This window comes from Seriola aureovittata, chromosome 5 (assembly GCF_021018895.1).
Source record: "Seriola aureovittata isolate HTS-2021-v1 ecotype China chromosome 5, ASM2101889v1, whole genome shotgun sequence".
NCBI classification, from domain to species: domain Eukaryota; kingdom Metazoa; phylum Chordata; class Actinopteri; order Carangiformes; family Carangidae; genus Seriola; species Seriola aureovittata.
The window spans coordinates 3,007,501-3,033,653 of NC_079368.1; the positions used below are offsets into that span (position 1 = coordinate 3,007,501).

The 26,153-nt window shown below is 44.1% G+C and overlaps 2 protein-coding genes across 6 annotated transcripts in view; one reads left to right on the plus strand and one right to left on the minus strand.

Annotated features, from left to right (window-relative positions):
• Positions 1–3,723, plus strand: part of apba1a (amyloid beta (A4) precursor protein-binding, family A, member 1a) — a 50,084-nt gene extending 46,361 nt beyond the window's left edge. The window contains exons 11-14 of the mRNA XM_056377469.1: positions 187–399; positions 1,686–1,805; positions 1,893–2,033; positions 3,043–3,723. Coding sequence (XP_056233444.1) covers positions 187–399; positions 1,686–1,805; positions 1,893–2,033; positions 3,043–3,114 — 546 coding nt within the window. The 3' untranslated portion in view covers positions 3,115–3,723. The remainder of the gene's footprint in view (positions 1–186; positions 400–1,685; positions 1,806–1,892; positions 2,034–3,042) is intronic.
• A 1,737-nt stretch (positions 3,724–5,460) lies between these two features.
• fam189a2 (family with sequence similarity 189 member A2) lies at positions 5,461–25,208 on the minus strand. 5 transcript variants are annotated; one of them, XM_056376791.1, is made up of 12 exons: positions 24,733–25,208; positions 22,349–22,405; positions 19,175–19,285; positions 15,350–15,469; positions 13,615–13,722; positions 13,188–13,321; positions 12,905–13,040; positions 12,277–12,349; positions 11,807–11,989; positions 11,335–11,675; positions 10,587–10,647; positions 5,461–10,547 (listed from the first exon to the last, which is right to left on the minus strand). In XM_056376791.1, the coding sequence occupies exons 1-12, from the start codon at positions 25,009–25,011 to the stop codon at positions 10,294–10,296; spliced, it is 1,857 nt and encodes a 618-aa protein (XP_056232766.1). In that variant the 5' UTR covers positions 25,012–25,208; the 3' UTR covers positions 5,461–10,293. The 5 variants fall into 5 exon arrangements, with proteins under 5 accessions (XP_056232766.1, XP_056232765.1, XP_056232764.1 ...); XM_056376790.1 differs by having other exon boundaries at positions 10,584–10,647; XM_056376789.1 differs by having other exon boundaries at positions 5,461–10,647.
• Positions 25,209–26,153: the final 945 nt, after the last annotated feature.

The following is a 26,153-nucleotide window of genomic DNA, read 5'->3' on the forward strand; positions in this document are numbered from 1 at the left end:
CAACACATGGATTTAAACACATTTCAACAGTTTCAACAGGATCCAGCAATCCTACCACAATTTCTCCAGAAATTTCATTGTCTAGTTGAATATGTTTTTTCATCATTATTGTTATTGTTGTTATATACAGAGTGAGCACAGCGATGTTACTCTGCTGTTGTCTCTGTTTGCTTGTGGCTGCCTCAGGTGTTCATAGAGAAAGGTAAGGGGGAGATTCTGGGCGTGGTCATTGTGGAGAGTGGGTGGGGCTCCATCCTGCCCACTGTTATCATCGCCAACATGATGCACGCCGGGCCGGCTGAGAGGTCCGGCAGACTGAACATAGGAGACCAGATCATGTCAATCAATGGGACCAGTCTGGTGGGACTGCCGCTGTCCACCTGCCAGAGCATCATCAAGGCAAGTGCATGATGTTATCGTAATAACAGGTGATGTAACTGAAAGTACTGATGGGTTTGGGTTAGGTAATGTAAATGAAGACACTGATGATGGAGGCGCACAGGTAGCACAGACCCAGGGTGCAAAGCTGGTACCTGAACCTCCAGCTTCAGGTGTATTTCTACAAATCACAACTAAACTTTATTTTAAAACTTTATTGACTAAAGTTACAAACAATATAAAAAATATATATTTTTGGCATTATTGAATGAACAGAACAGAGACCCAGACAGGAAATGACTGAGAGAGTAGAGCTGCTGCAGCCACCTGTGTATGACCGCTGAACACCCTCAGCATTAAATCAGGATCAATAATCAATACAGAAAAGAACAGAGGCTGTGTCAAAGTAATCTCCTTTCTAACCACTTCTCATCGATGGGAAACGTCATGAGGTCAAGAAAAGGTGTGAAAGAGAGTTCATTAGGACATAGGAAAATAATCCATCTGCTCTTACACTAGGATTGTTTTTTAAACCAACTTTATTTATCACACATGCTCCTTTCATAACCACAAAAAAGCAAGCAGGGTTGAAATTCTGAAATAAGATATCATGAAAGAAATATGCAAGTACAGAAAGTTGAGCCATTAAAATAATAATTGAATAAAAATAAAGAACTAAGTCAGAGTAATTCACAATGCTTGTTCTTCATGGTGACTCCTAACTGGATCTATAATAAATTTATATTAACGGATTTGGAGCTCAGACATCAGACAAGGATTTCCAGAGGTTTTGGATTGTGTCAGGTGCTCTGTTATTTCTACATTTACCTGGGTCTGCTATGGTGGCACTACAATGGCTGCAGCTGCAGCAAGGAATTGTGGGACAGCATTTTCCTATGCTAAGGAGATAAGATAGAAAGCACTGGAGCTCCTTTCCTCAGCTCTTATCATGGCTGCTGTTCAGATGTTTCAGGTCATTTCACTTTTTGACTCCAGCCTGACTGTCATTATCTGCCCTCTGTCCCTGCCACCCATATCTCCTACCTCTTCCTCACCTTCTCCGTGTTCTCCTTTTCAAACCTTTCGTTCTCCTGACCACAAGATGTCCCCATATTTTTTCCTTGCTCCACCTGTTTCTTGTCTCCCATCATCTGGGCTTATTCCCCACTCCGGCTCCTTGATGAGGCGACAGAACCATCCATCAAAAAAGACAATAAACAGACACGTCCGTTTTCCAGCTGTAAGGAAAACCAGTTCAGGGTGAAGATCCTGACCCCATATCTCACCATGTGCTTTCCTTTATGTAGGGTCTGAAGAACCAGTCCCGGATCAAGCTGAACATTGTCAGATGTCCCCCGGTCACCACAGTTCTCATCAGACGGCCAGACCTCCGCTACCAGCTGGGCTTCAGTGTCCAGAATGGCATTGTGGGTGACACCGTGGTTCTGTTTCTATGTTTTATGATAGTTGAAGTGTTTGATTTGTCATTAAAGAACTGATCTGTCTCTCAACAGATCTGTAGCCTTATGCGTGGGGGCATCGCAGAGCGTGGGGGGGTCAGAGTTGGTCACCGCATCATTGAGATCAACAGCCAGAGCGTGGTGGCCACACCCCATGAGAAAATAGTTCACATCCTGTCCAACGCTGTGGGAGAGGTGAGTGAACACAGACATCACCTCATCATCTACTGGAGGGAACACATGAGTGTCTGCTCTCTGTGACCTCATGGTCACTGGAGCTGTTCGCTGTGACTGACACAGCTCAGCTGCTGAGCAGAGGAAACATCAGACCTCTCCTGATTGGCTCTGCAGCGAGGACGTCGCTCTGAGCTGTTTTCTGGTTATAAACAGCAACAGCAGCTACATGACACCTGAAGGAGCATACCTCTGCACCCAGTGAGAGCAGCTCAACACTGCAGTCTTAAAAATGGACCTCCTAGTGTAGCAACCCAGGCCAGTACTGAGACTGATGTCTACAAACCTGCAGGGCTCATCATTCGACATTGCATTGCGTTGCATTTGATTAAAAACCAGTCTCCAGTTTTTCTTTTTAATAAATTACAGTTTCTTTCTCTTAAAGGTCCATACAGTATAAAGGTAGATGTCCATGTGTTGTTTGATTATAAAGCAGGTCTATGTTCTATATTAATACTGTGAAAGTATCAAAGCGCTCAGTCCACAGAGAAATGCACACAGCCTGTATTTAGAAACTGAGCCGTAAAACCAGCCGTCAGGACTTCTGGAACTTTGTTTTCTATTTTCATTGACTCTGAGCCTCTCTTCTGATTGGCTCTCAGCCTCTGCGCCTCTCTTCTGATTAGCTCACTGACCTGTTGCTAACCTCCAGAGAGACTACGATGAATCTATGTATTTGTCAGGTGTTTTGAAACATCTTCAGTAGGAGCCAGTGGGCTCAGTAATGACAGACTAACTAACTGTTGGTTTTTTGACTATAATCAAAATATGAAATATCTCCATCTTTATCCTTTAATGGATAATGACCAGATTACAGTGACATTGATCAGTTTTATCATTTCTGTCAGAGTATCAGACCTGTGCTGTTGGTAACATTAACTGAGCCTTTGACACTTGATCTTCAAATGATTTAGAATATGAATGATGTGAATAACAATGAAACGGTTTGTTGTGTTTGTCACTGTCTCAGATTCACATGAAGACAATGCCTGCAGCCATGTACCGCCTGCTGACCGCCCAGGAGCAGCCTGTTTACATCTAACAAGACCAAGCCCTGACCTCACTCCCTTTAAACTTCCTGCTGTCACTCCCCATCAGACCCCATCAGTCCTCCACCCCTCTGCCCACAGCTGATGGACCACAGTGAGTTGTTGGTGGGATCGTACCGTTGCTCAGCCTCGTCTTCAAGTGACAACTTCAAAATATTCACTCAGAGCTTTTGACTTTGGCTGGAGTTATAGTTAGTGAAAGGAAGTCTACACCTGGTGAATCTTCAGTCTTCACCTGGTGAATCTTCAGTCTTCACCCGGTGAATCTTCAGTCTTCACCCGGTGAATCTTCAGTCTTCACCCGGTGAATCTTCAGTCTACACCTGGTGAATCTTCAGTCTAAACCTGGTGAATCTTCAGTCTACACCTGATGAATCTTCAGTTTACACCTGATCAATCTTCAGTTTACACCTGGTGAATCTTCAGTTTACACCTGGTCAATCTTCAGTTTACACCTGGTCAATCTTCAGTTTACACCTGGTGAATCTTCAGTTTACACCTGGTGAATCTTCAGTCTAAACCTGGTCAAACTTCAGTCTACACCTGATGAATCTTCAGTCTACACCTGATGAATCTTCAGTCTACACCCACTGAATCTTCAGTCTACACCTGATGAATCTTCAGTCTACATCTGATGAATCTTCAGTCTACACCCACTGAATCTTCAGTCTACACCTGATGAATCTTCAGTCTACACCCACTGAATCTTCAGTCTACACCTGATGAATCTTCAGTCTACACCTGCTGAATCTTCAGTCTACACCCACTGAATCTTCAGTCTACACCTGCTGAATCTTCAGTCTACACCCACTGAATCTTCAGTCTACACCTGATGAATCTTCAGTCTACACCCACTGAATCTTCAGTCTACACCTGATGAATCTTCAGTCTACATCTGATGAATCTTCAGTCTACACCCACTGAATCTTCAGTCTACACCTGATGAATCTTCAGTCTACACCCACTGAATCTTCAGTCTACACCTGATGAATCTTCAGTCTACATCTGATGAATCTTCAGTCTACACCTGATGAATCTTCAGTCTACACCCACTGAATCTTCAGTCTACACCTGATGAATCTTCAGTCTACACCCACTGAATCTTCAGTCTACACCTGATGAATCTTCAGTCTACACCTGCTGAATCTTCAGTCTACACCCACTGAATCTTCAGTCTACACCTGCTGAATCTTCAGTCTACACCTGATGAATCTTCAGTTTACACCTGATCAATCTTCAGTTTACACCTGATCAATCTTCAGTCTACACCTGCTGAATCTTCAGTCTACACTTAATGAATCTTCTGTCTACACCTGCTGAATCTTCAGTCTACACCTGATGAATCTTCAGTCTACACCTGATGAATCTTCAGTCTACATCTGATGAATCTTCAGTCTACATCTGATGAATCTTCAGTCTACACCTGATGAATCTTCAGTCTACACCCACTGAATCTTCAGTCTACACCTGATGAATCTTCAGTCTACACCTGCTGAATCTTCAGTCTACACCCACTGAATCTTCAGTCTACACCTGCTGAATCTTCAGTCTACACCTGATGAATCTTCAGTTTACACCTGATCAATCTTCAGTCTACACCTGCTGAATCTTCAGTCTACACTTAATGAATCTTCTGTCTACACCTGCTGAATCTTCAGTCTACACCTGATGAATCTTCAGTCTACACTTAATGAATCTTCAGTTTACACCTGATCAATCTTCAGTCTACACCTGATCAATCTTCAGTCTACACCTGGTGAATCTTCAGTCTACACTTAATGAATCTTCAGTCTACACCTGGTGAATCTTCAGTCTACACTTAATGAATCTTCAGTCTACACCTGGTGAATCTTCAGTCTACACCTGCTGAATCTTCAGTCTACACCCGATGAATCTTCAGTCTACACCTGATGAATCTTCAGTCTACACCCGATGAATCTTCAGTCTACACCTGCTGAATCTTCAGTCTACACCTGGTGAATCTTCAGTCTACACCTGCTGAATCTTCAGTCTACACCCGATGAATCTTCAGTCTACACCTGGTCAATCTTTGGCTCCCAGAATCCTCGTAGTTCTTCCCGGTTAATGTTTGGACACTCAACACATAAGGCTCTTTTCAGTCTATGATGGTGTGGTGTGATGAGCACTTAGGTTATTGTTTAATTAGAAGAAGTAGAAACCTTATTTGATGAGCTGAACCTGACTGTGACCATGAAGACAACCTGACCATCTCTCCCTGACTACTCCTGACATGCTGCCGTTTCACCTGCATCACCTCTCTCCACACCAGGGAATGTGTGAATGAGTGTCTTTTTTTTTGTTGTGTTTCAGTGTTTCAGTGTGTTTGTCATTTGTTCTCTCTGCAGCCCCAGTCAACATGCAATAACATTCATCAAACTGATCCCCCTCCACACCACAGACCCTCGTCCAACCGGTGTGCCCACACATTGAGACAGACCCTGTTAACACATTGTTGTCTAAATCGGCCAGACTGATAAATACTTCAGTCTACCAGGTGACTGTGGACTTGGAGGCAGGTGACTGGAGATATCACCTCTCTCAACACAGATACGTCTCTGGGTTCTTTTTCTGTTGTTTTTACCAGATACTGTCAGTGACTTTCCTGTTTCACAATAAAAGTCTATAGAAGAGAGGATTATTCCCTCTGAGCCACTGGGGGGCTCTTAATGTGAAAATTGAGTCAATGACAGAAACAACAGCAGAGAGGAACTGGAGACTGTGACATGGCTGCTGTTGTACTGATGAATTAGACATGACACTTAATTCATCAACACAACAGGAAGAGGTCAGCTTTTTTCTGAGTACTTGAGTTAGGAGCAAACAGTAAGTGAAACAGATTATCTGAGAAATTTAAATTAAACAACATTTAAGATCAGCTGATTCAGGATCAAACCATTAAAGTCGTGAGAAACAAAATTCATTTCATAGTAATAAAATAAATGTTGCTGCAGGAGACTTTCACCATAAAGTTTATTAAGACATTTTAATATTGTTTTAAATGTAATAAATGATAATTCACTGTAATCATCAGTGAGAGGAGAGAGATTAATAACACCATCAGGATTATTACACTGATGTGAAGGAGGTCATTGGCATACAACAGCTCACTGTAGTTTTTCAACAACACATACAGCTGTATCTTCTCTGTTCCTGCTGAAGTGTATTAGTGCAGCAGATGAGCTTGTATATGGATGGTATTGTTCATTTTACATTCACTTAAGCATGAAACTTTCTCCAGTGTTTCTATAAACCATGAAGTTTATTTTCAGACGCGGAGGCATTTTAGATTTGACCTCTGGGACAGGGCAGAGGGTGACCCCAACTTCAGGCTGTCAAATAAATTAAAAAAATTCACTTTTTTCACAAACATAAGGCAGTATACATCAATCTGCCAACTGTCATGGCCGAGAACGTGCTGCTTGTTTTGTGCAAACTGAGACCAGAGCTGAATTCTTTCAGGACTGTGGGGTGTTTCCAAGAGAGGACCATCATGTCATGAACATGTACTGAGAGCCACCTGGTGTAATGAGTGTGGTCCAGAGAAAACTAGCATGCTAGCTTCTGATCACAGTAGTTGCTAATGTATAACTCGCCACATAATGTCTTTTGGTTCTTTTATTTTCTTTGAAGTTTTAAGTTTTTCAATTACTGGTCTTCTTCCTCTGCCTTGTGTACTTTTATACAGACCTCCTACGCTTAATGGTTTTATTGATGAATTCTCTGAGCTCCTCTCTCCTGTTATACCCAAATATGATAGACTTGAAAAATACAATGCTGAGGTCAATGAACTCTCAAGGTCACCAGAGGTCAGATATAAATTGTCTCCATGGGGTATGTAGATTATATGCTGAAATGTTAATGCTTTAGTCAAAAAATGCGCAATTGGCTTGCCAGCCTGCCGCACTGTATGATCCGTGGTGTGGTCACACTGAAGCAGACTCAGTCAGTAGAGGACAGAGCTTCAGTACATGTTGGCTGTGCTGTTCTCCCCGTAGTACAAACTGTTTCGTCATGTTTACACTTTTGATCAGACTTTTCTTATTTTGATGTTTCAGGTTCATTTGTACAGTAGCTTGTTTTGACAGTTGAATGGTGCTGAATCTGTATTTAAGTTTGACCCTTCTCTGTTACTGTAGCTTCACTACACACCCTGCTTGTTATAGACCTGCTACCTGCAGGAAATGAAACGTATTTTACATCTTCAGCTTCCAAAGACGTGACACTGGGCTGGACTCTTCAACACCAGGTCATCATCAGGTCTCAGGTCTCTGCAGGCTGGTTCTTAGACTGTCAGGAACATCAGAGGCTGGAGAAGTGAAGGTTCTCCTGTAGAACACTGACTTCTGAAGAGTACAGTGGATGTTCTTGATGATCTACAGGTTCTCTGTGTGCTGAGATCACATGAGTCAAACTAACAGAAGCAGTGAGGAGGTTTTCCCGTCTTCATGGCTAAAACATGGTGAAGCTGTTAAAGTGAATGTTTAAAGCAGCTTTTCAACTAGTTTAACCAGATCCAGTTCTCTCCATCAGTTTAGGAGTTTCAGCCTGTGGTCCAGGTCTACCTGCTGACCCATGATGTCTGTTGCCTTGCATGCCACTTGATTAAAAGCTTGATTGTCATTGGCTAAGAAAGCAGTGGTCATGTGACTTAGGATTATATCAGTTCTAACCACAGTCCAGAACACTGAATTGAAGATGATGTGTCAATTTTAAATGAGATTCAAATTGTTTCTCTCTCAACATTGAAATCAGTGGATCACATGTTAAAGAAAACGTCTCTGTGCTCCTCCTGATTGGTTGAGCTGAAAAATCACATTGCTCTAATGAAAATATCTTTGAGGCTTTAGTGATTCATTTTAAACAGACTGACTCTCCTCTGCTGTGAACTGCCGCTGGACTTAAATGTAGCACATCAATAGATGTTTCAATGTCTTCTGAACCGTCATCTGCAGCTTGACTTGGCGTCACTATGGCGACAGATTATTTCACAGTTAACACAGACACAGTCGGTCGGTTTGGACTTTGGACTGACTTTGATTCTGGACTTTTGACTTTTGTGAATCTGTGGAGCCTAAAGCATTTACCCCATCACCCCTCATGACCCCCCCCCCCCCCCCCCCCCCGTTTCTCTGGGAATGTACCTGCCTTCATCACATAAGCTGTGACCACCTCCACTTTTCCTTTGGGCTGTTGTGAACTTCTCTCTTCAGGTCGCTCTGTGTTTAAGGTAAAATAGCGACAGGTTGAAAGCCCTCCACCCCCCCACCTCTGCTCACAACCCACAGCTGACTCCAAATGTCTGTCGTCATCATGATGCTCATCTTGGCCTTATTACCACTACTGGACTCAGAGGCAGCAGCAGCAGACTGGACTTTGACACGTCATGCTGTCCTGTTCTTTCCTCTGGTGTGCTTGTGTGTGTGTGCACGTGTGTGTGTGTGTGTGTGTGTGTGTGTGTGTGTGTGAGAGAGATTACAAGCAATGTACTCCATGTTGAATCAAAAACCAGCTGGATATATAAAATACACATATAGATGAACTATATAGAAAACTATGTAAAGGTATATACTTCTAATGGTTGTGTGTTGGGTACTTCAGTCAGTAGAGAGCAATGCAACATGGGAGATTTCGGGTGAGTGGACACAGCTAGAGCACAAGATACCTGAAGATGTGTGATGTTACTTCAGGTGTAGGTAACCATGGAAACGAGCACTTGAGGCTGGAGGCAGCGGCACGGCCGATAAGTATTTACAAGTGCACTCATTCTGAATGTAAGTGAAATGTAACTCAGTGTCTCAACATAGAAACATTTCTGTAGAGCAGCAGCAGCGATGTTGTATTTATTTGCTTTTCTGTGATGCTAAGCTAACAGAGCTTCTTCCTGTAGCACAGAATGTTTGTAACAGTATTTACAACAATAAAAGACTTCAGCAAGGACTGGTGTCGGCAGTTTCACTGAGCTGTGTGCGCACACTCACAGTGCAAACTGACATACTCAAAAAATAAGTAAATCTAGGCTACTTCATTACTGCTATAGTGGATACAGATATTATAACCATTGTGATGTTAATGGTAATTGACTGTGGTGATGGCTGTAGACATCACTAACAGTCACAGACATAAACACAGCTACAACCATCATCACATAGACGCACGCAGACGTACAGACAGGCACATACTGCTGAGCACTAAGATCAGATCAAACTGTGTTAGAGAAAAAGATAAAAGATAATTAAACCAATTTTATTGAACATGCAGCAAATGACCGTCTGAGTCCCACAGACATGAGAGGTCATTATAAACACAAGTCTCTGTCATCACTGTACACGATGTGGATGTGACGTTAGTCCGACTCTTTAACACAACATCAGTTCATTGTTCTTGAGGCTCTGCTGTTCACTCACTGAGGTTAAATAGATCTGTGTGGAGCTTTCACCTCAACACAGCTGACAGTGGTGACACCACATCCTCCTCTTTATAATACCTCTGCTATAACACCTGCTGCTTCACAACAGAGGCACAGTTTACTCACTGTTTTAACGGTGTTCATTTCTTTTTGTTCAGTTACCGACCAAGCTTCATTGACAACGGACAAACCTCCTTCCTCAGTGGGAACACTTTTATTGAATGGTTTGTAGTTTTCACATCATTTCCAATCAGTTTCCTGCAAAGAATTTAGACTGTGTTCAAATGGCATATTTTCATTCTAATTTAACTGACAAAGGATCAGTGTTCAGCAAGTGAGTGAAACATGAAGTTTCCAATGATCAATAAATCATGAACATCTGGATGATCTCATTTCTTTCTAAGAAACTTGTTGGAAATATTTAAGAAATGATGGACTCATAAAATAAAGTTTAACTCACTTTAATTGTTAAGTCAATTTGTCTAAGCATTAAATAACAGAGAGATACCTGCAGCAGGTGGACGATGCGTTCAGTGTCTCAGGAAAAGTTTTCTATTTCACTAATAAACAAAGACACATTTTTTTTTTTCAAAAACAGCACTCACACGCACGCACACACACGCACACACACACACACACACACACACACACTCGCACACACACCTCCTCAGTGGTGGGATTTGCAGTCCATGGGTTAGATCAGTTTATATAGTGACAGGTGAGGCAGCATCCAGCTGGTTCTCCCTCAGAGCACTGTCTCTCTGAAGACTCCGATCAGACTGTGAGGGCGATCAGGACGATCCAGGCGGGACCCCGTCCTCGACCCCGCTCTTGAACCCACCCTAGAGCCCGCCCCCGACACCACTTCTCTATTATTTCCTTGACGCTCCGGAGACTCTGCACAGGTGAATGAGCTGAGGTCCCCACAGCTCCGCAGGTGCAGCACACCGCACCTCCTCCTGGGGGGGCGGGGGAAAGTCTGGGAGGAACTGGCAGCTGGCTGCTGCTGCTGCTGCTGCTGCTGCTGCTGCTGCTGCTGCTGCTGCTGCTGCTGGGGTAGTTTAGGTTGACTGGGACCCATCTCTGAGTCAGTGAACACCTGACAGGAAACAGAAAACTACTGTTCAGGACAACTCAAAATACAGCGATATGGGGGCCAAGCAGCTCAACAGGCCAGAGTTACCATGGAAATATGGCTGGCTGAATCAATTAGGCTGACATGACATTTTGATTTTAAAGCATCAACAGTTACAAGGCAAAATGCAGATTTTCTTACTGTAGTGCCCCCTAGAGGTCAAAGGACACCAGAGTTCTCCATGTGGGTTCCTGAGTCCATGTACAAAGTTTAGTTGTCTTACATAAAAGCGCTGCTGACCTCACTTCCTGTTTGGCAGCTTCGCCGCCACTTTCAATCGGCTGAAAGAAAGGTCCATGTGATAACTGTTGTGAGGCTTGGTCTGAAGAACATCTCTCCCAATCTTAGTGAAGATTGGACAAAGTTTGTCCGAAAGGTCGCAAAAGAATACCTTAATATAAAATCCAATATGGCAGAAATTGATGTGCACTGAACTCAGATATAGCTCAAAAAGAGTGAAAGCATCTCTAATTTTGACCTGTTGGTGGCACTAGAGTGCTTGAGGCACAGACATGACACTTGGTGAAAAGCATCATGGGAGTGTCTCCAGTCAGTGTGCCACACTAATGTAAACCTAGAACAGTCTGATCCATGATCCATGATAGTGTACAGTCTGTTTCAGACAGCTGTTGTCAGTGTGTGATCTCCTACCTGTTCTATGTAACTGGCACAGCGCACAGCCTCCTCCATGTGCTCCTCATCTGACTGCAGGACGTTTCGAATGCTGTCCACCAGCTCCTGGACCTCGGGGGCCAGTCCCTGGGCGGCCGGCTGCTCAAGAATCCTCCTGACCAGGTGCTGCGTGTGTCGGTAGCTCTGGTAGTCCACCATGGAGGACGGACGGGGCCGGCGGGGGGTCCTGCTGTCGTTGTTGCCCCGTCGCAGCGTGACCTGGCCCTGGGCGTGGGCAGCCAGTGTGGGCTGGGAGGTCTGGGTGGAGGAGTCTGTCGTCTGGGGAGATGGAGCGAGGGGAGTTTCGCTGCTGCTCCACCCTACATCAGAGGAGAGTGGGGGGGGTATGTGAATAAATCTGACTGTAGAGGGCTCATGGAGTCTGTTAGTCCTAGTGGAACCACCAAACTGGACCACCAGTTTGAACACAGATGAAACAAAGACAGCTGACCTTTAGTAGCGAGGTCCATCAACACTGGATCACTGCTGGAGTGACGGATCCCTGCTCTTCTCCAGGGGGTGGGTCCTGGAGCATGTAGCTGCTGAAGAGGAAGAGGAGGAGGAAGAGGCTGGAGCTGGGACTTGGCCTGGTCAACCACGCCTGGTGACACTGACACGGTTTGGGGACTCAGGTCTGATGAGACACAGACAGACAGACACATGTCAGAGTCTCCACTTTAATCACATACAGACAGTGAGGGGTCAGAGATGAAGCTTCATTTTAAGTGTTAGAACTAAAGTGTTGGAGAATCATCAAGCAATGTGACAGGAGCACTGACTGACTGTCTGTCTGCCTGTCTGCCAATCAGAGGGCAGAGAGAGTCTCTGAGATGCATGTTCCCTGATCAGTCAGGTATCTGAAGGAACTGGTGTGTGTGTGTGTGTGTGTGTGTTGTGTGTGTGTGTGTGTGTGTGTCCTACCTGCATCGCAGGTTGGAGGAGGTGGAGTGGTGGTGGTGTTCACAGTCAGCTCAGTCAGATGAATCTCTGTTTCCTGAAACAAATACACACACACCATCACTGTGTTGATTCATATTAAATACCCCGAGACATTAATACTCCAGCACACTGAACAGACTTTGCTTATTGTTGTGTGCTAGCCCATTGTTTCCTTCAGGAACATACAAAACAACTGTCCTGTAATCAGCATTCATACCTGACACAAACATGAACTCTACATTTATTCATTACAAACCTCAACTGAAACTGTTCACACCAACTCATTGATCCGTTTCCAATCATCTGTTACCACGAACAGATGGTCAATATTTGTGTGTAATCAGAGACTTCAAGCGGCAGAACAATCTACAAACTGCTCTGAAAATCTCAGATGTTGATTATTGTGTAAAACATTTAAAGGACACAAACATTATGACCCTGATGTTGACAGTTCCTCCTCTGACCTGTGGTGGAGCTGTTGGCCGACATCAGCTTGTTGCACGCATGTCAGTGAACATGTATGAGACAGAGTCCTTAAATAGTTGACCTTTGACCTGTAAGCATCCTGCTCAGTCTGAATCACAGTGTTACAGGTGTGATCTGAGGTTACCTGTGTGTCTGTGTTAGTGGAGCTTCCAGCAACAGCCTCATAAGGAGGAGGAGGATCCAATGGACAGAAGACCTCCACCCCTTTGATCCGGGCCCCGTAGATATGAGGGAGAGGGATCACGCTGTCGCCGAGTGTCCTGACACACACACACCAAACAACACACTCGTCAGTCAGTTATCATAGACTGAGACAGACGCACAGCAACACAAACGCAGTCCAAGTGTTTGTTTGTGTGTGTGTGTGTGTGTGTGTGTGTGTGTGTGTGTGTGTGTGCGTGTATTACCGGCATGTCAGACGTGGTGTACATGAGTAGAAAGTGGAGAAGTAGGAGGGGGGAGGGGCTGGAGCCACAAACTCATCTGGATCTGGGACCTGAGGAGGCTCCTCCCTTTCCTCCACCGTGGCCCTGGGCTCGTCCTATCACAAATCGAGGACACGTGACATCACACATCATCCTAAAAACACATCAGATCCTCAGGCCTGGTGAATGGATGCGCTCACGAGGACTGATCCAGAACCAAAAGATACTGGGATCTACTACAATCTGACTGTGTTGTTTAAACCAACATGGACAAGAGGTTTTTATGCTAAGATATTCATTTTCTACTCTCCTACTGTTCACAGTCCTCTCACTGGCCTCTTGTACTGTGAGACTTCAGTCTATGAGCCCCATTACCCAGAAACCTCCTGGCGTCACGCGATGTTCGTACCATGCAGGGAGCTCTGGTGGAGAAGATCTGCAGGTACCTCAGAGCAGCTGCCATCAGACACACAGCTGTGGTCAGAGCGTTCAGAGCGCAGAGAGCAAACAACACTTTCTGGAGAGAGGAAGACACAGATCAGTTAGGACAGAGCAAAACAGAGCAACGGTGATCACTTTATTAGGAACAGCACACTAACACTGGGTAGTTCCTCAGTCCTTCATGTCATGGATCCACGAGATGTTGGAAATATTCTGTTGAGATTCTGCTCCATGTTGACATGACTGCATCACATCATTTCCAACATTTGTCAGCTGCACATTCATGCTGCCAATCTCCTGTTCTACCACATCCCAATGGTGTTCTACCGGATTCAGGTCTGGAGACCGGGAGGGGGGGGGGGGCAGTTTGTGACCACTTTAGCTTTGTGTCATGGAGCATTATCCTGCTAGTAGCCATTAGAAGATGATGAACATGGTCAGTAGCAATACTCAGACTGAGACATTCAGATCATGACTGATTGGTATTACGAAGAAAACATTCCCCACACCATCACACCACCACCACCAGTCTGGACTGTTGACACAAGGCAGGTTGGGTCCATGGATTCAGACTCTGTCCCGACCGTCTGCTGCCTCAGCACAAATCCAGATCCATCAGACCAGGTCTTCACCTGTCCAGTGTTGGTGAGACTGTGTCCACTGCAGCCTCAGGTTTCTCTTCTCTGTGACAGGAAGTGGAAGCTGACGTGGTCTTCTGCTGTTGTAGTGCGACCACCTCAAGGTTCAACATGTTGTTCACTCTGAAGCTTCTCTGCTCACCACACTTGTAAAGAATGGTTATCTGAGTGACCGTAGCCTTTCTGACAGCTGCAACCGGTCTGTCCATTCTCCTCTGACCTCTCTCATCAACACAGAGCTGCTGCTCACTGGATGGGTTTGTTGTTGCTCCATTCTGAGTAAAAACCCAGGCTCAGGTACAAACTGACAATATAAATTTTGGTGGCTGAAGGTCAAAGGTCAGTGTCAGTGTGCCTTCACAAAACACTTTTTAGCCATAACTCAGGACTTCACACAGCAATTATGGCAAAATTTTACATAAGTAGTTCCTATTTTATATGATAAACAGGGATGTAATCTGGAACTAGTTTGAGTGGCGGAGGCAGACAACCACAAAGCAGCAGTTCTAGTTCTGTCTTGCAGTGCGAGTGCGATGCATGATGCTATATATTGCTTGGTTAGTGACCATGGGTTGTGCACTACTTTTCGTGATGCCTTGTGGGATACTATGACTCCACTATATAGAGTATAACAATTCTCACTATACATTCAGACAGCACTACAAAATGGTAAACTCACTATATAGTGGGCTATAGGGATACAGTATATATGGGAGTGGTGAGTGATTTTGGACACAGACTTGTTTCAGAACCATGTCTGTGTCTCAGCGTCACTTCACTGACACCGATGAGTTCAAACACTCAAAGCACATGTGACACGACAACATGTAAATGAACTATTTGAATTCACCTCTTCAGTAAATTATTTTTAACACTGTGTTAACACCAGGCTGCCACACAACAACCACACACACACACACACACGCACACACGCACACACTGAAACCTCAGATTCGACAGCTCACACACTGAGGTGCAAAGACTGGGGACATGACTTGTGTGTTATTTGTTATTTATTAACTGTGTACATGTGTAACTATGTTCAGGGAGTATTGAGAGCTTCACCTTCAGCAGGATCCTCATGGTGCCGCAGGAGTGGGCTGGGTGGAGCTCCAGCAGCTTCTCCTCGGGACAGGTGGAGGAGGGGGAGAGGGAGCAGCAGTAACACACATCTCCATCCTCACTCTGAAACAACAGAGTGACAAAACTTACATGTGTAGTACACAGACTGCTTCGGTCACTGTGGTGAGAATACCTTAGATATTAATCATCACTTCACTCACTACAGAGTCATAGTTATATACTGTGTTTGGCCCTAATTATCTGATCACACAGTTGCTGTGGATGACCTCACCAGGACATGTCCTTTACCTCACACATGAAACGGCCTTCTTCTACCTGAGCATTATTGTGAAAATCTATTGTGAACATCCTGTCTTTAAAGGACGCAGATACCTCTAGACTGGACTTCTGTAATTCTTTATTATCAATATGTCCCAATAACTCTGTGAGAAGCCTCCAGCTGATTCAAAACGCTGCAGCAGAGGACTGACTAGGAGAAGAGATCACATCTCTCCTGAGTTACTGGCTCCCTATAAAATCCAGAGTGGAATCCTCTCCTGTGGAACCAGCTCCCAGTCTGTCAGATACTTTACACTGATATCAATTACATTCTTCTTTCACTCACCCTGTGGGAACAATGATGCATCCCGCAACCGCTCATCCTAACCCTAACCATCACAACCCTCACTCTCAACCATACTCAACCATAAAACCAAGTCGTAACCCCCCAGACATCAGTGGTTCCCACGGTGACATGAGACCACGTGTTCATGTGCAGTCCCCACTGGGATATAAAAACAAGCATGTGACACACACACACACACACACACACACACACACACACACACAGAGAGCTGTATTTATAGAGTGACTAGGTAACCTCATCTCTTGTTGTTGGTGAAACTTCTTCACAGGGACAGAAGAGAGGTCAAAGGTCACACAGGAAATCATTTTCCCTAGTAAAAGCTGAAGTTCTGTGCAGCTGTTTACACACACATGAACAACACACACCCACACACACACACACACGATAGGTTGCGTTGAAAAGATCAATAAATAATAATAAATAATGGGAAATTAGTTCTCACATAAATAAAACTACAAAATTATGAAATAATTCAAAAAGTTGAAATGCTTCCTTTTTTATTTCCTTCCAACCTGCGTATTCAATGGATAACTACAGCAGTGACTTTAACGAAGAAGAAGGAGAGGAAGATCCTCTGAACTGAACTAATTGAACATATCACATGTGCAGCATAGAGGAAATAAATCACTACGGTTCTTCAGAATATTTAACTGACAATGACAGACTCCTGGCTGCGTCCGAAAAGTCTTTTTTGTTTACGAAGGTTCCTAACTGAGTGAAATGACCTGGAAGTATCTAAGCAGCAGCTGGTCCAATTCTCTACATGATAAGGAAAGGAGCTTCAATGCGTCCTATCTTATCTCCTTTAGCAGAGGAAACACTGGACCTTCCTTTACGAAAGGAAAGGAGAAAATGCCGTCCCACAATTCCTTGCTGCACCAACATTTAAAACGATGCACTTTGATTGTAGTTTCACCACGGCAGACCCACATGAATGTAGAAACAACACAGCATCTATTTTATTCCTAACCACTTTTCCATTGAGGTCAAGGAAAAGTGCTTAGGAAAGGAGATTATTTTGACTTTTCGACCACAGACTGTGTGTTTTCCTGTCTCAACATGTCTCACACTTCTCAAACTCCCTCAGATCCTGCACAGAGAATCTAGATCTGATTTACAGAGAGGAAGTTAATATGAAAACTAAAAGAGGAACAGACTAAAAGGCTTAGGTTTTATGACATGATTAACTGAATAAATACGTCTGTTACAGCTCTCTGTCATAGTTCGTACACTCTAACTCCTCATCGTCACTGAGTAATTAGTGACAAGACTTAAACTAATGTCAGATGATGAATCAGTCATTTACTGTGTACTTGTTACTGCTGCTTCTGAACACTGAGGAGGAAAAACTGTAGAAGTAAATTTATAAGGCAAAAGTTTAGTTTCCACATGTCTGTGCATGTGTGTAATAATGCTGCAATATCATAAGTGAACAGTAGATGCTGAGTCAAGGACAGCTTGACTATCACACTTTGACTATAGAGTCACCTGTCACTGGGTCACCTGCTCCTCTCTCTGCCTGAAGCTCCAGTCTTTGTCAACGGGACACGGTCACAGAAATGACTGAACCTTTAGATACAACTGCTGTAGTCAAGCTAGCTTCAGAGATAATAACCTGCTGCTGCCACTGGCGGGCAGTGAATAGCATGATGAGAGTAGACAAGCATCAGATCCTTAAAGAGACAGAACGCAGGTCTGAGATCAGATGTAAGGAGAGATATTGCTTCAGTAACTGGTGTCTATTCTTAGCTTTAACTGGTCACACCACTGTTAGTCCTGATGACTCACCACTGAAGAACTGGAGTTAGATATTTTCTTTAACATCAACAGTCTGGTTGTAGCTGGGAGGTTGTAGCAGAGTTTACACTAAAGTCCTGATGAAAACTTTATTAATGATTTTGAAATGTTTTAACTGCAGTTTTGTGTGGAGATCTTGAGGCTAATACAATCACTATATGGGCCAGTTTCACAGAGATATGTCAGACTGGTCTGTAGTGTTGGTCCAGTCTTCATCCTGCTCACAGATCAGTCTGATGTCAGACTGTTAAACACAAATAAAGACTGAGACTCATTTTAAGTCAAAAACATTAGACAGCTCCAGACTAACTCAGCCCTAAAATCAATGTTACCATGGTAACAATCAATGACAACTGCACTGAGCAGTAGCACTCAACAACAAGAAACAGGAAAACATGGCTCATAATTTGTGGTTCGCTAACATTGTTATGGACAGAGAAATAAGAACGGAAAGAGTGTTTAGACACCACAGACTTTTTTTTTTTGATCGTTTCACTCTACTCTGAATTTCCAAAGTAAGACATCCTTTTAACTGTTGAATCCTTCCAGTAGACAAACATTTTCTGCTGGAGTAAATGGAGCTCAGCGGTTGGATGTGGTTCCTCGGTTTTTTATATTGAAAAGAGTCTTAATTTGCCCAGAATTGATAGTCAAGAACCGAACTGCTTTGTGCAACCTATGAACTTAGACGTCTCTCTGAAGTCTGACTCTTTGTTATAGCTTAGACACAGTCAAAGTCTGTCTTTGTGAAACTGGCCCCATGTCTATGACATTTCCTGAAACTCGCCATGTTCCATATTCAACCTGCTCAGCACTAGATTCTCCAACAGACTGTAGCTTCAGATTCTAACACTGTGACCATGTGAGTCAAGGCTCATGGAGCTTCATCAACACAAGTGTGTGTGGGAGGAGCAGCTGCAAATACCTTTTCATGTTAAGATGAGTTAAGTGCAAAGATTATTTCAGAATCTTAATTCTTATTTTGTTTTACACGCACGTACGCACACAGTAGTGATGTCCTCTGGCACTGACTCTTATGTGCGTTTTTACAGAATGATTGGTGTTATTATAACTGACCAAGGTCATTTGAAGACAGGCTGAAACACACACACACACACACACACACACACACACACACACACGCACACAATTTCTGTGTTGACGTTATATTACTGTGACTCAATGCTGACGAATTTCTCCTGATTAATGGTTATTTTCTTCATAACTTCCTGTTTATTCGTCGTGTCCTGACAGTAAACTGCTTCGTGATGGACCGCCTGACATTAGTGAGCATGATGCTGTCGACCCTGTCCACAGGAGAGACAGAGGAGTAGAGAGACAGAGAGTGTGAATGAGGATCAGACACAGACAGGTAGCAGCCTCACCAGTTGGCAGCTGGTCATACTGGAAACCAGCTGGGCTCCCTGGCAGCACAGGATGAATCCAGCCAGATTAAGGAGCACACACACCACAGACAGCAGGACAAACACATTGACCTGGAGATGGAGGGATGGGGGGGTGGGGGGTGGATGACAGAAGGGAAGATGGATTACTGTAGCTTCAACACATGTCTGACTGTGTATAAACAGGTTTAATAAACATGATGTCATCAAATGGACAGTGACAACAACAGTGGCAGAATAACCCCACTGTACCCCCCCCCCCCCCCCCCCCCACTCCCCCAGCCCCGCCAAAATGTATCAAATTAATTAGAAATATTGTTAACGACACAAACAGAGGATGAACAACAACACAACCTGAAACACATCATACATCAGTCATGGATGTATGTGCACACACACAAACACATGGATACATCAGGGATTGTCAATAATGCTGTTACATACAGTATGATACACATCTTATTATTGATTACTGATAGAAACGTTTGGTCACATTCACAACATGATCGTGATCTCAGTGACTCTGACTGTGACATGACTGTTGGTTTGAGTGTTTCTCAAACTGCTGATCTCCTGGATTTTGATTGAACAGCATGTTGAACCTTGAGGTGGTCGGACTACAACAGCAGAAGAAGTCAGCTTCCACTTCCTGTCACCGAGAACAGAAACCTGAGGCTGCAGTGGACACAGTCTCACCAACACTGGACAGGTGAAGACCTGGTCTGATGGATCTGGATTTGTGCTGAGGCAGCAGACGGTCGGGACAGAGTCTGAATCCATGGACCCAACCTGCCTTGTGTCAACAGTCCAGACTGGTGGTGGTGGTGTGATGGTGTGGGGAATGTTTTCTTCTTAATACCAATCAGTCATGGTCTGAATGTCTCAGTCTGAGTATTGCTACTGACCATGTTCATCATCTTCTAATGGCTACTAGCAGGATAATGCTCCATGTCACAAAGTGGTCACAAACTGCCCCCAGTCTCCAGACCTGAATCCGGTAGAACACCATAGTGATGTGGTAGAACAGGAGATTGGCAGCATGAATGTGCAGCTGACAAATGTTGGAAATGATGTGATGCAGTCATGTCAACATGGAGCAGAATCTCAGTGGAAAGTTTCACTTCAGGACTGACAGTCAGAATCTGCAGATATTCATTTCCCATCAGCCCCAGAGCTCTACAGAGTACACATTACATCACATTACACTGTGCTAAGTAAACAGTCATCTTTCCTCTATGACCAATCACAGCTCCGGTTTTGACTTAGACATCCTGCACCACGGGTCAACCAAAACAGGCTGTGAGCTGTCGTTATATCTGAGGACCACACAGCTCACACCAGACTGTCAAGACCACAAGACCAGGTCCTCATTCTTCCAAGACCTTCCTTGGAGAACTGTCTTCTTAACTTTAATAAAAAATAAAAAATAAAAACAGCCAACTACAGCTGTTTCAACAGAAGATCTGAAATCTCTGCACTCCACTGAGAGACTGTGTCGGACAGAGACTCAGTTTCTGAATACAAGCTGTGTGCATTTCTCTGTGGACTGAGTTACTTTCACAGTATTAATATAGAACCTACAACTGATCTATAATTAAAAAAACACATGGAGATCTACCTTATACTATATGGACCTCTAAAACACATCAATCAGTGAAGTGTGGCTATTGTGAGGGAAACACAACATGTTAGTCACTATCATTATATCAGACAACAAATAGCATCAAAATGTGTTCACTAAACAGCAAATCAGTTTAGATCTGTCAGACAGTAACACAGTCTGGGCCCGTCACAGCGAGGATTTTCAATTTTTGACCCTAAAAGGTAATTTCCTGTTGTCCCTCAGCTAAACCATCACATGGACAGGAAACGGTGTCACAGCTTTATGGTGGATGGACACAAGGCGGACCGGGAACAAAAAACCAAAATGTCCACTGAATGAAAAGGAGGAACTGGGGGAAGAGGGGGTTTCTTGCTGTTACCACGGTAACTACAGATATCAGAATACAGGTGGAGCAGGTGTAGAGTTTGCTGAGAGGATGAAGCTTTTCACTGAGAGAATCACACAGAAGCAGAGGACTGACTTCGCTGTCACTGTCTTTTTATCAGCTGATGTTTCAGACAGATTTTTAATCAGCTTCTTCCTTTCTGAGTAAGTTTACCTCAGCACAGTATGTGTTACCACCTTTTCTCCATTCAGCCATGGGCACCACTGTTTAGTTCTGGCTGTTGAGTTGAGTGTTTGAGGGAACACTCTGTGTCCACATCTGTCCTATCTTTTTATCACATCTGTCTGTCATATCTTTGTTTATGTTATTTTAAATCTTTTCTGACTAGGTCTGATTAGTCCTTTCAACTGATGACCTCTGCAGGTCGTTTCTCTGCCTCCACCTGAAGGAGCTCCACCTCAGGGACTTCTACTCAAAGGACTACACCTGAAAGACCTCTAACTGAAGGATCTCGACCTGAAGGACCTCCAACCGAAGGATCACCAACCCAAAGACCTCCACCTGAAGGACCTCCAACCGAAGGACGTCCACCTGAAGGACCCCCAACTGAAGGATCTCCAGCTGAAGGACTTCAGGGACTTCTACCTGAAGGACTCCACCTGAAGGACCTCCCCCTGAGCAACCTCTACCTTCAAGACTCCACCTGAAGGATCTCTACCTGAAGGATCTGGACCTGAAGGACCTCTACCTGAAGGACGTCTACCTGAAGGACCTCCAACCAAAGGATCACCAACCCAAGATCTCAACCTGAAGGACCTCCAACCGAAGGACTGCTACCTGAATGATCTTGTTCAGAAGGACCTCCACCAGAGTGACCTCTCCTTCAAGATTCCACCTGAAGGACGTCTACCTGAAGGATCTCCACTTAATGGACCTCCAACTGAAGGATCTCCACCTTAGGGACCTCCACCTGAGCGACCTCTACCTTCAAGACTCCACCTGAAGGATCTCCACTTAAAGGACTTACAACTGAAGGATCTCCACCTGAAGTACCTTTACCTGAAGGACATCCACCAGAGTGCTGATCAGCAGGATGGAGTCCTGGTTTAAAATCTAACTTTGTTCCTTTGACTAATTGTTTTCAGTTTTAACGAACTCAACACTTTTATCGGGACACTTGCTGGGAGGAACCAGAACCATGGCTTACCAGCAGCAGCATGGGTCTTCTCCATGTCGTGAGGCCGACAATGCCTGACAGGATGACCTGCAAACACAAGGAAAAGATTAAACACAACACAGAACTATACAAACAGACAGACAGGTCCGTGAACATTAAGTCTGATGGTTTTTTAATTTTAAACCAACAAACAAAAAACAAGTTGGACAAATTGGAAGACATGCACTAATTCTGGTATTTGCAAATTCCTTTCTTTCATTTTTCCTTCTTGAATTGAAGAATGAAGAAAGGTAGTCAGGTTGCACGGAAGTAAAGGTAGATATTTCAAAATAAAAGCCAAGCGGATAAAGTTGGAAACCTTGACAATCAGCTGTTTTGTTCTGGCTGGAAAGAAGGAAAAAGGGAAATTGTTTCCTTGACTTCCATGTGATGCTGTAAAAGTCTTTGGTTTGTCCAGAACCCGAAGCAGAGCCAGAAACACTTCAGCTGAAACACTAGAGATATTACATGTCTATCCACACTCGACCTCGACATGTGGAGCAGTTCACACTTTGCTCACCAGGATCAAGTGACTGTGGTTAATGATGACTGTGCTGACCTGTGTTTGGTAGGTGTCAGTCTGAGAGGTTAGAGGGTTGTGTGTTGAATAATAAGTAATGAAACACTGATATTGATTAATTAAAAAGAACTGATTTACAATGATGTAAAAATTTTAAAATAAGAAGAATATACTGTATATTTTGCTTGTTATTGTCAATAACATGTTGGTGTGTTTAGGAAGAGCTGACAAAGGGCTGTCATGAGACACAGTTTTATGCCTCTGCAATGGGTTGTCTGTCCATCCACTTGGACTGAAGGAAGAACAGATATGATTTTGGTGGTCAAAGGTCAAAAGTCAAGGTTAACGTGACCTCACAAAACACTTTTTTTTAGCCCTAACTCAAGACTACACACAGCAATTATGTCAAAATTTCACACAAATGGTTAATATTTTTTATATGACTCTGGATAAACAGGGATGTAACCTGAAACTAGTCTGAGTGGCGGAGGCAGACAACCATGAGGCGGTAATTCTAGTAGTAGAATTAAATCCCCTCTGTTTCCATAAACTGAGCTGCAGTGAAGGGAAATATCCTGCATCCAGACCAGACCAGCTGAAACCTACACAACTTCTACATTTACACTGGTGCTGAGACTGTTAGTCAGCTGACCGGGTACCTGATAGAGAATTCATCATCTATTACTTTTGAGACAGACACATATACCAGATGGATAATTTGACAGCTCCTTTAGTTAATGTTGTTTGCCACTTAAGGGTTAGCAGAATCAAAGTCGAAGTCCAGTGTTCCCTCTCTTTTAGCTCTGTGTTTGGTCTCCACCAGCTCCTGAGGGAAATATCTGGCTCTTTAGCTGCTAAACGTACCAGTGTTCACCAGCTGCTCTCTGTCTGCTGTTTGTATGATGAGCAGGTAGAGAGCAGAGGCTGAAACCAGGTTGTTCAGAGTCTGGAAGCTACAAGGCTAAAACAAAGAGCTAACATGCAGTAAGGCGTTCAGTGGAGCTGCAGAGTTGTTGACAGTTGACTGTGGGTTTGTCTCTACTAATGACATATTTCATATTATACAGCTATCTGATTGTTAATACAAACAATTAATCTGTTTTTATATATTTTCATTCCTCAGAAACTCATATGAGTCAAGCTCCAGTTTATTCTTTCCTGAATTATTATCTTATTATTAACAAATAAAAGATGCTAGCTATGCTAACTGTTCTGATACGTCTGCTAGTCTCTGATTCTGGTCTTAACAGACTCGTCATCTGAGTCTGGATCTGACTGAGTCTCTCTGATGTTTCCTCCTCTAACCATCTTGATACTCTCTGCTCTTTCACCTGTGGGGAAAAGGCCTGATCCAGATTTCTCAATCAGAAGGTAAGAATAGAGGAGCTTCAGACCCAGTTTTTATGAGAGAAAGGGGAGGGGAGGTGGACTACCCTGGACAGGTCCAGCCCATCAGTCTGTTCACTGTGATTAATGACAGGTCTCTTCCACATTGGTGTGGACAACCTAGACCACCAGGACTGTATCAGACCTGCATAGATCATCAAGACCAGAACCTGGTTTCTCAGGACCTGTTTTAGTCACAATGAAGTTAACTACCACTGCAATGGACTGTGACAGTAACGTGTGTTGAAGCACTGACTGTCTCTCATCTCCAAAGAGGCATAGTGTTAAAGACATTACAGTGGATCTCCTCTCTGACGTCATTTCCGTTTAAATAGTAAATATTGAATTGAAAATGCCTCTGTGGTTAAATCTACTGTTTGTTTCCCACACCGATCAGGACAGCCTGTCCTGTGAACTCAGCGGTCTGAACAGTGAAAAACCACCATGGAGATGAGACCCCCGAACTTACCGAGGAGCCCGCCCAGAAGGGACACGAGTTCCGGATGGCAGGTGAGCTGCTGAGGGACAGAGCTCCGAAGGACAGCGCCACCATGGAGCCGCCGAGCAGCAGCTGCAACAAGCCCAGCGAGAGCAGCGGCCGCCCGGGCAGGAGTAGCCGAGAGCCGCCACCGGCGAACCGGGAGGAAGCAGACAAGCCACGGGGTCTGTTTCTGTACGACGGCTCTGCGAGCTGCGAAGCCCCGGTAACCGGACAGCAAGACCCCGGTAGCACCACCGGGAGCGACATCTGAGGCGGATCGACGGGCAGGGTGGAAAACAGAGGCCGTTAAGGGGACTACAGCAGCGTATTGACGGGTGGATCCTCGCTGGGTTCACCGGAGCAGCTCGGTACCATCATGGTGTCCAGTCTAAAATAACACGCGGGCTGCTGGGATTGACTTTCACATAGTTTGGCAGCAGGCTGAGAAAAGTGAGGGCGGGGGAGGGGCGGGGGAGGGGCAGAGGGGCCATGTGTAACATGTAAACAGGGTGTGTGTGGGGGGGTCTTCCTCAGTCTCTGGACTAACATGTAGTCCTCAAGCCTTATAAAGACCACTTGCACACATGTACTGAATACAGCTGCTGCCATGTTTCATAATGAGTTATTATGTACCAGTGAGGACATCCTCCCCCCTTTACTCCCACCACATCCCAGCCCCTATATACTCCTCACATGTCATATTTAGAAATGATGCAATGTTCAGTCAGCAGTCTGAAAAACTGCTTTGGGTCCACATTTAAATAAAACTTTGAAAAAAACATTAAACCACGAAAAGCTTTGTGGTTTAAAATAAAGACCCAGATCCGGTCCCACAGATATGTCCTGTTTATTTATTGTTTGATGTTATTTGAACATTGTAATAAAGATCTAACTGAAACCATAAACATCAGATTCATATGTTGAGAGTTTACGTTAATACGACATCTGAACATCTGGACCAGCTGTTAGAAAACAAACAAGTATGATGGAGGCTCAGTGTTGTTTGATGCTAATAGAGAAAATGACCCTGATAGTTTCACAGTTGTGAAGCAGTTCACTACTATGTCAGATGAATGAATGAATAAGTCAGTCAGTCACATTAAAATACATTACTAATGATGTCACTTGCATAGATCAGTTGCACCTGAGAATTAATCGGCTTTTATCCTTAACCTTTTATTTTACCCTCTCAGCAATTCCTCCTCTTCGTCTTCTTAGATGTGCTGTGTTTAACTTACCTGTCTTTGTTATTCACTTTGTCTCCTTACAGCCTTCAGGACTCTGTTACTGGTCTGACTGCTGCTGAACCTGGCTCTGATGACCAACCTAAACCTGATGAGCCTGATCCAGTTCTGCAGGACTTCGGAGGAGACACAGACCCTGTCCTGTAGTTCTGCTGTCTAACCTGC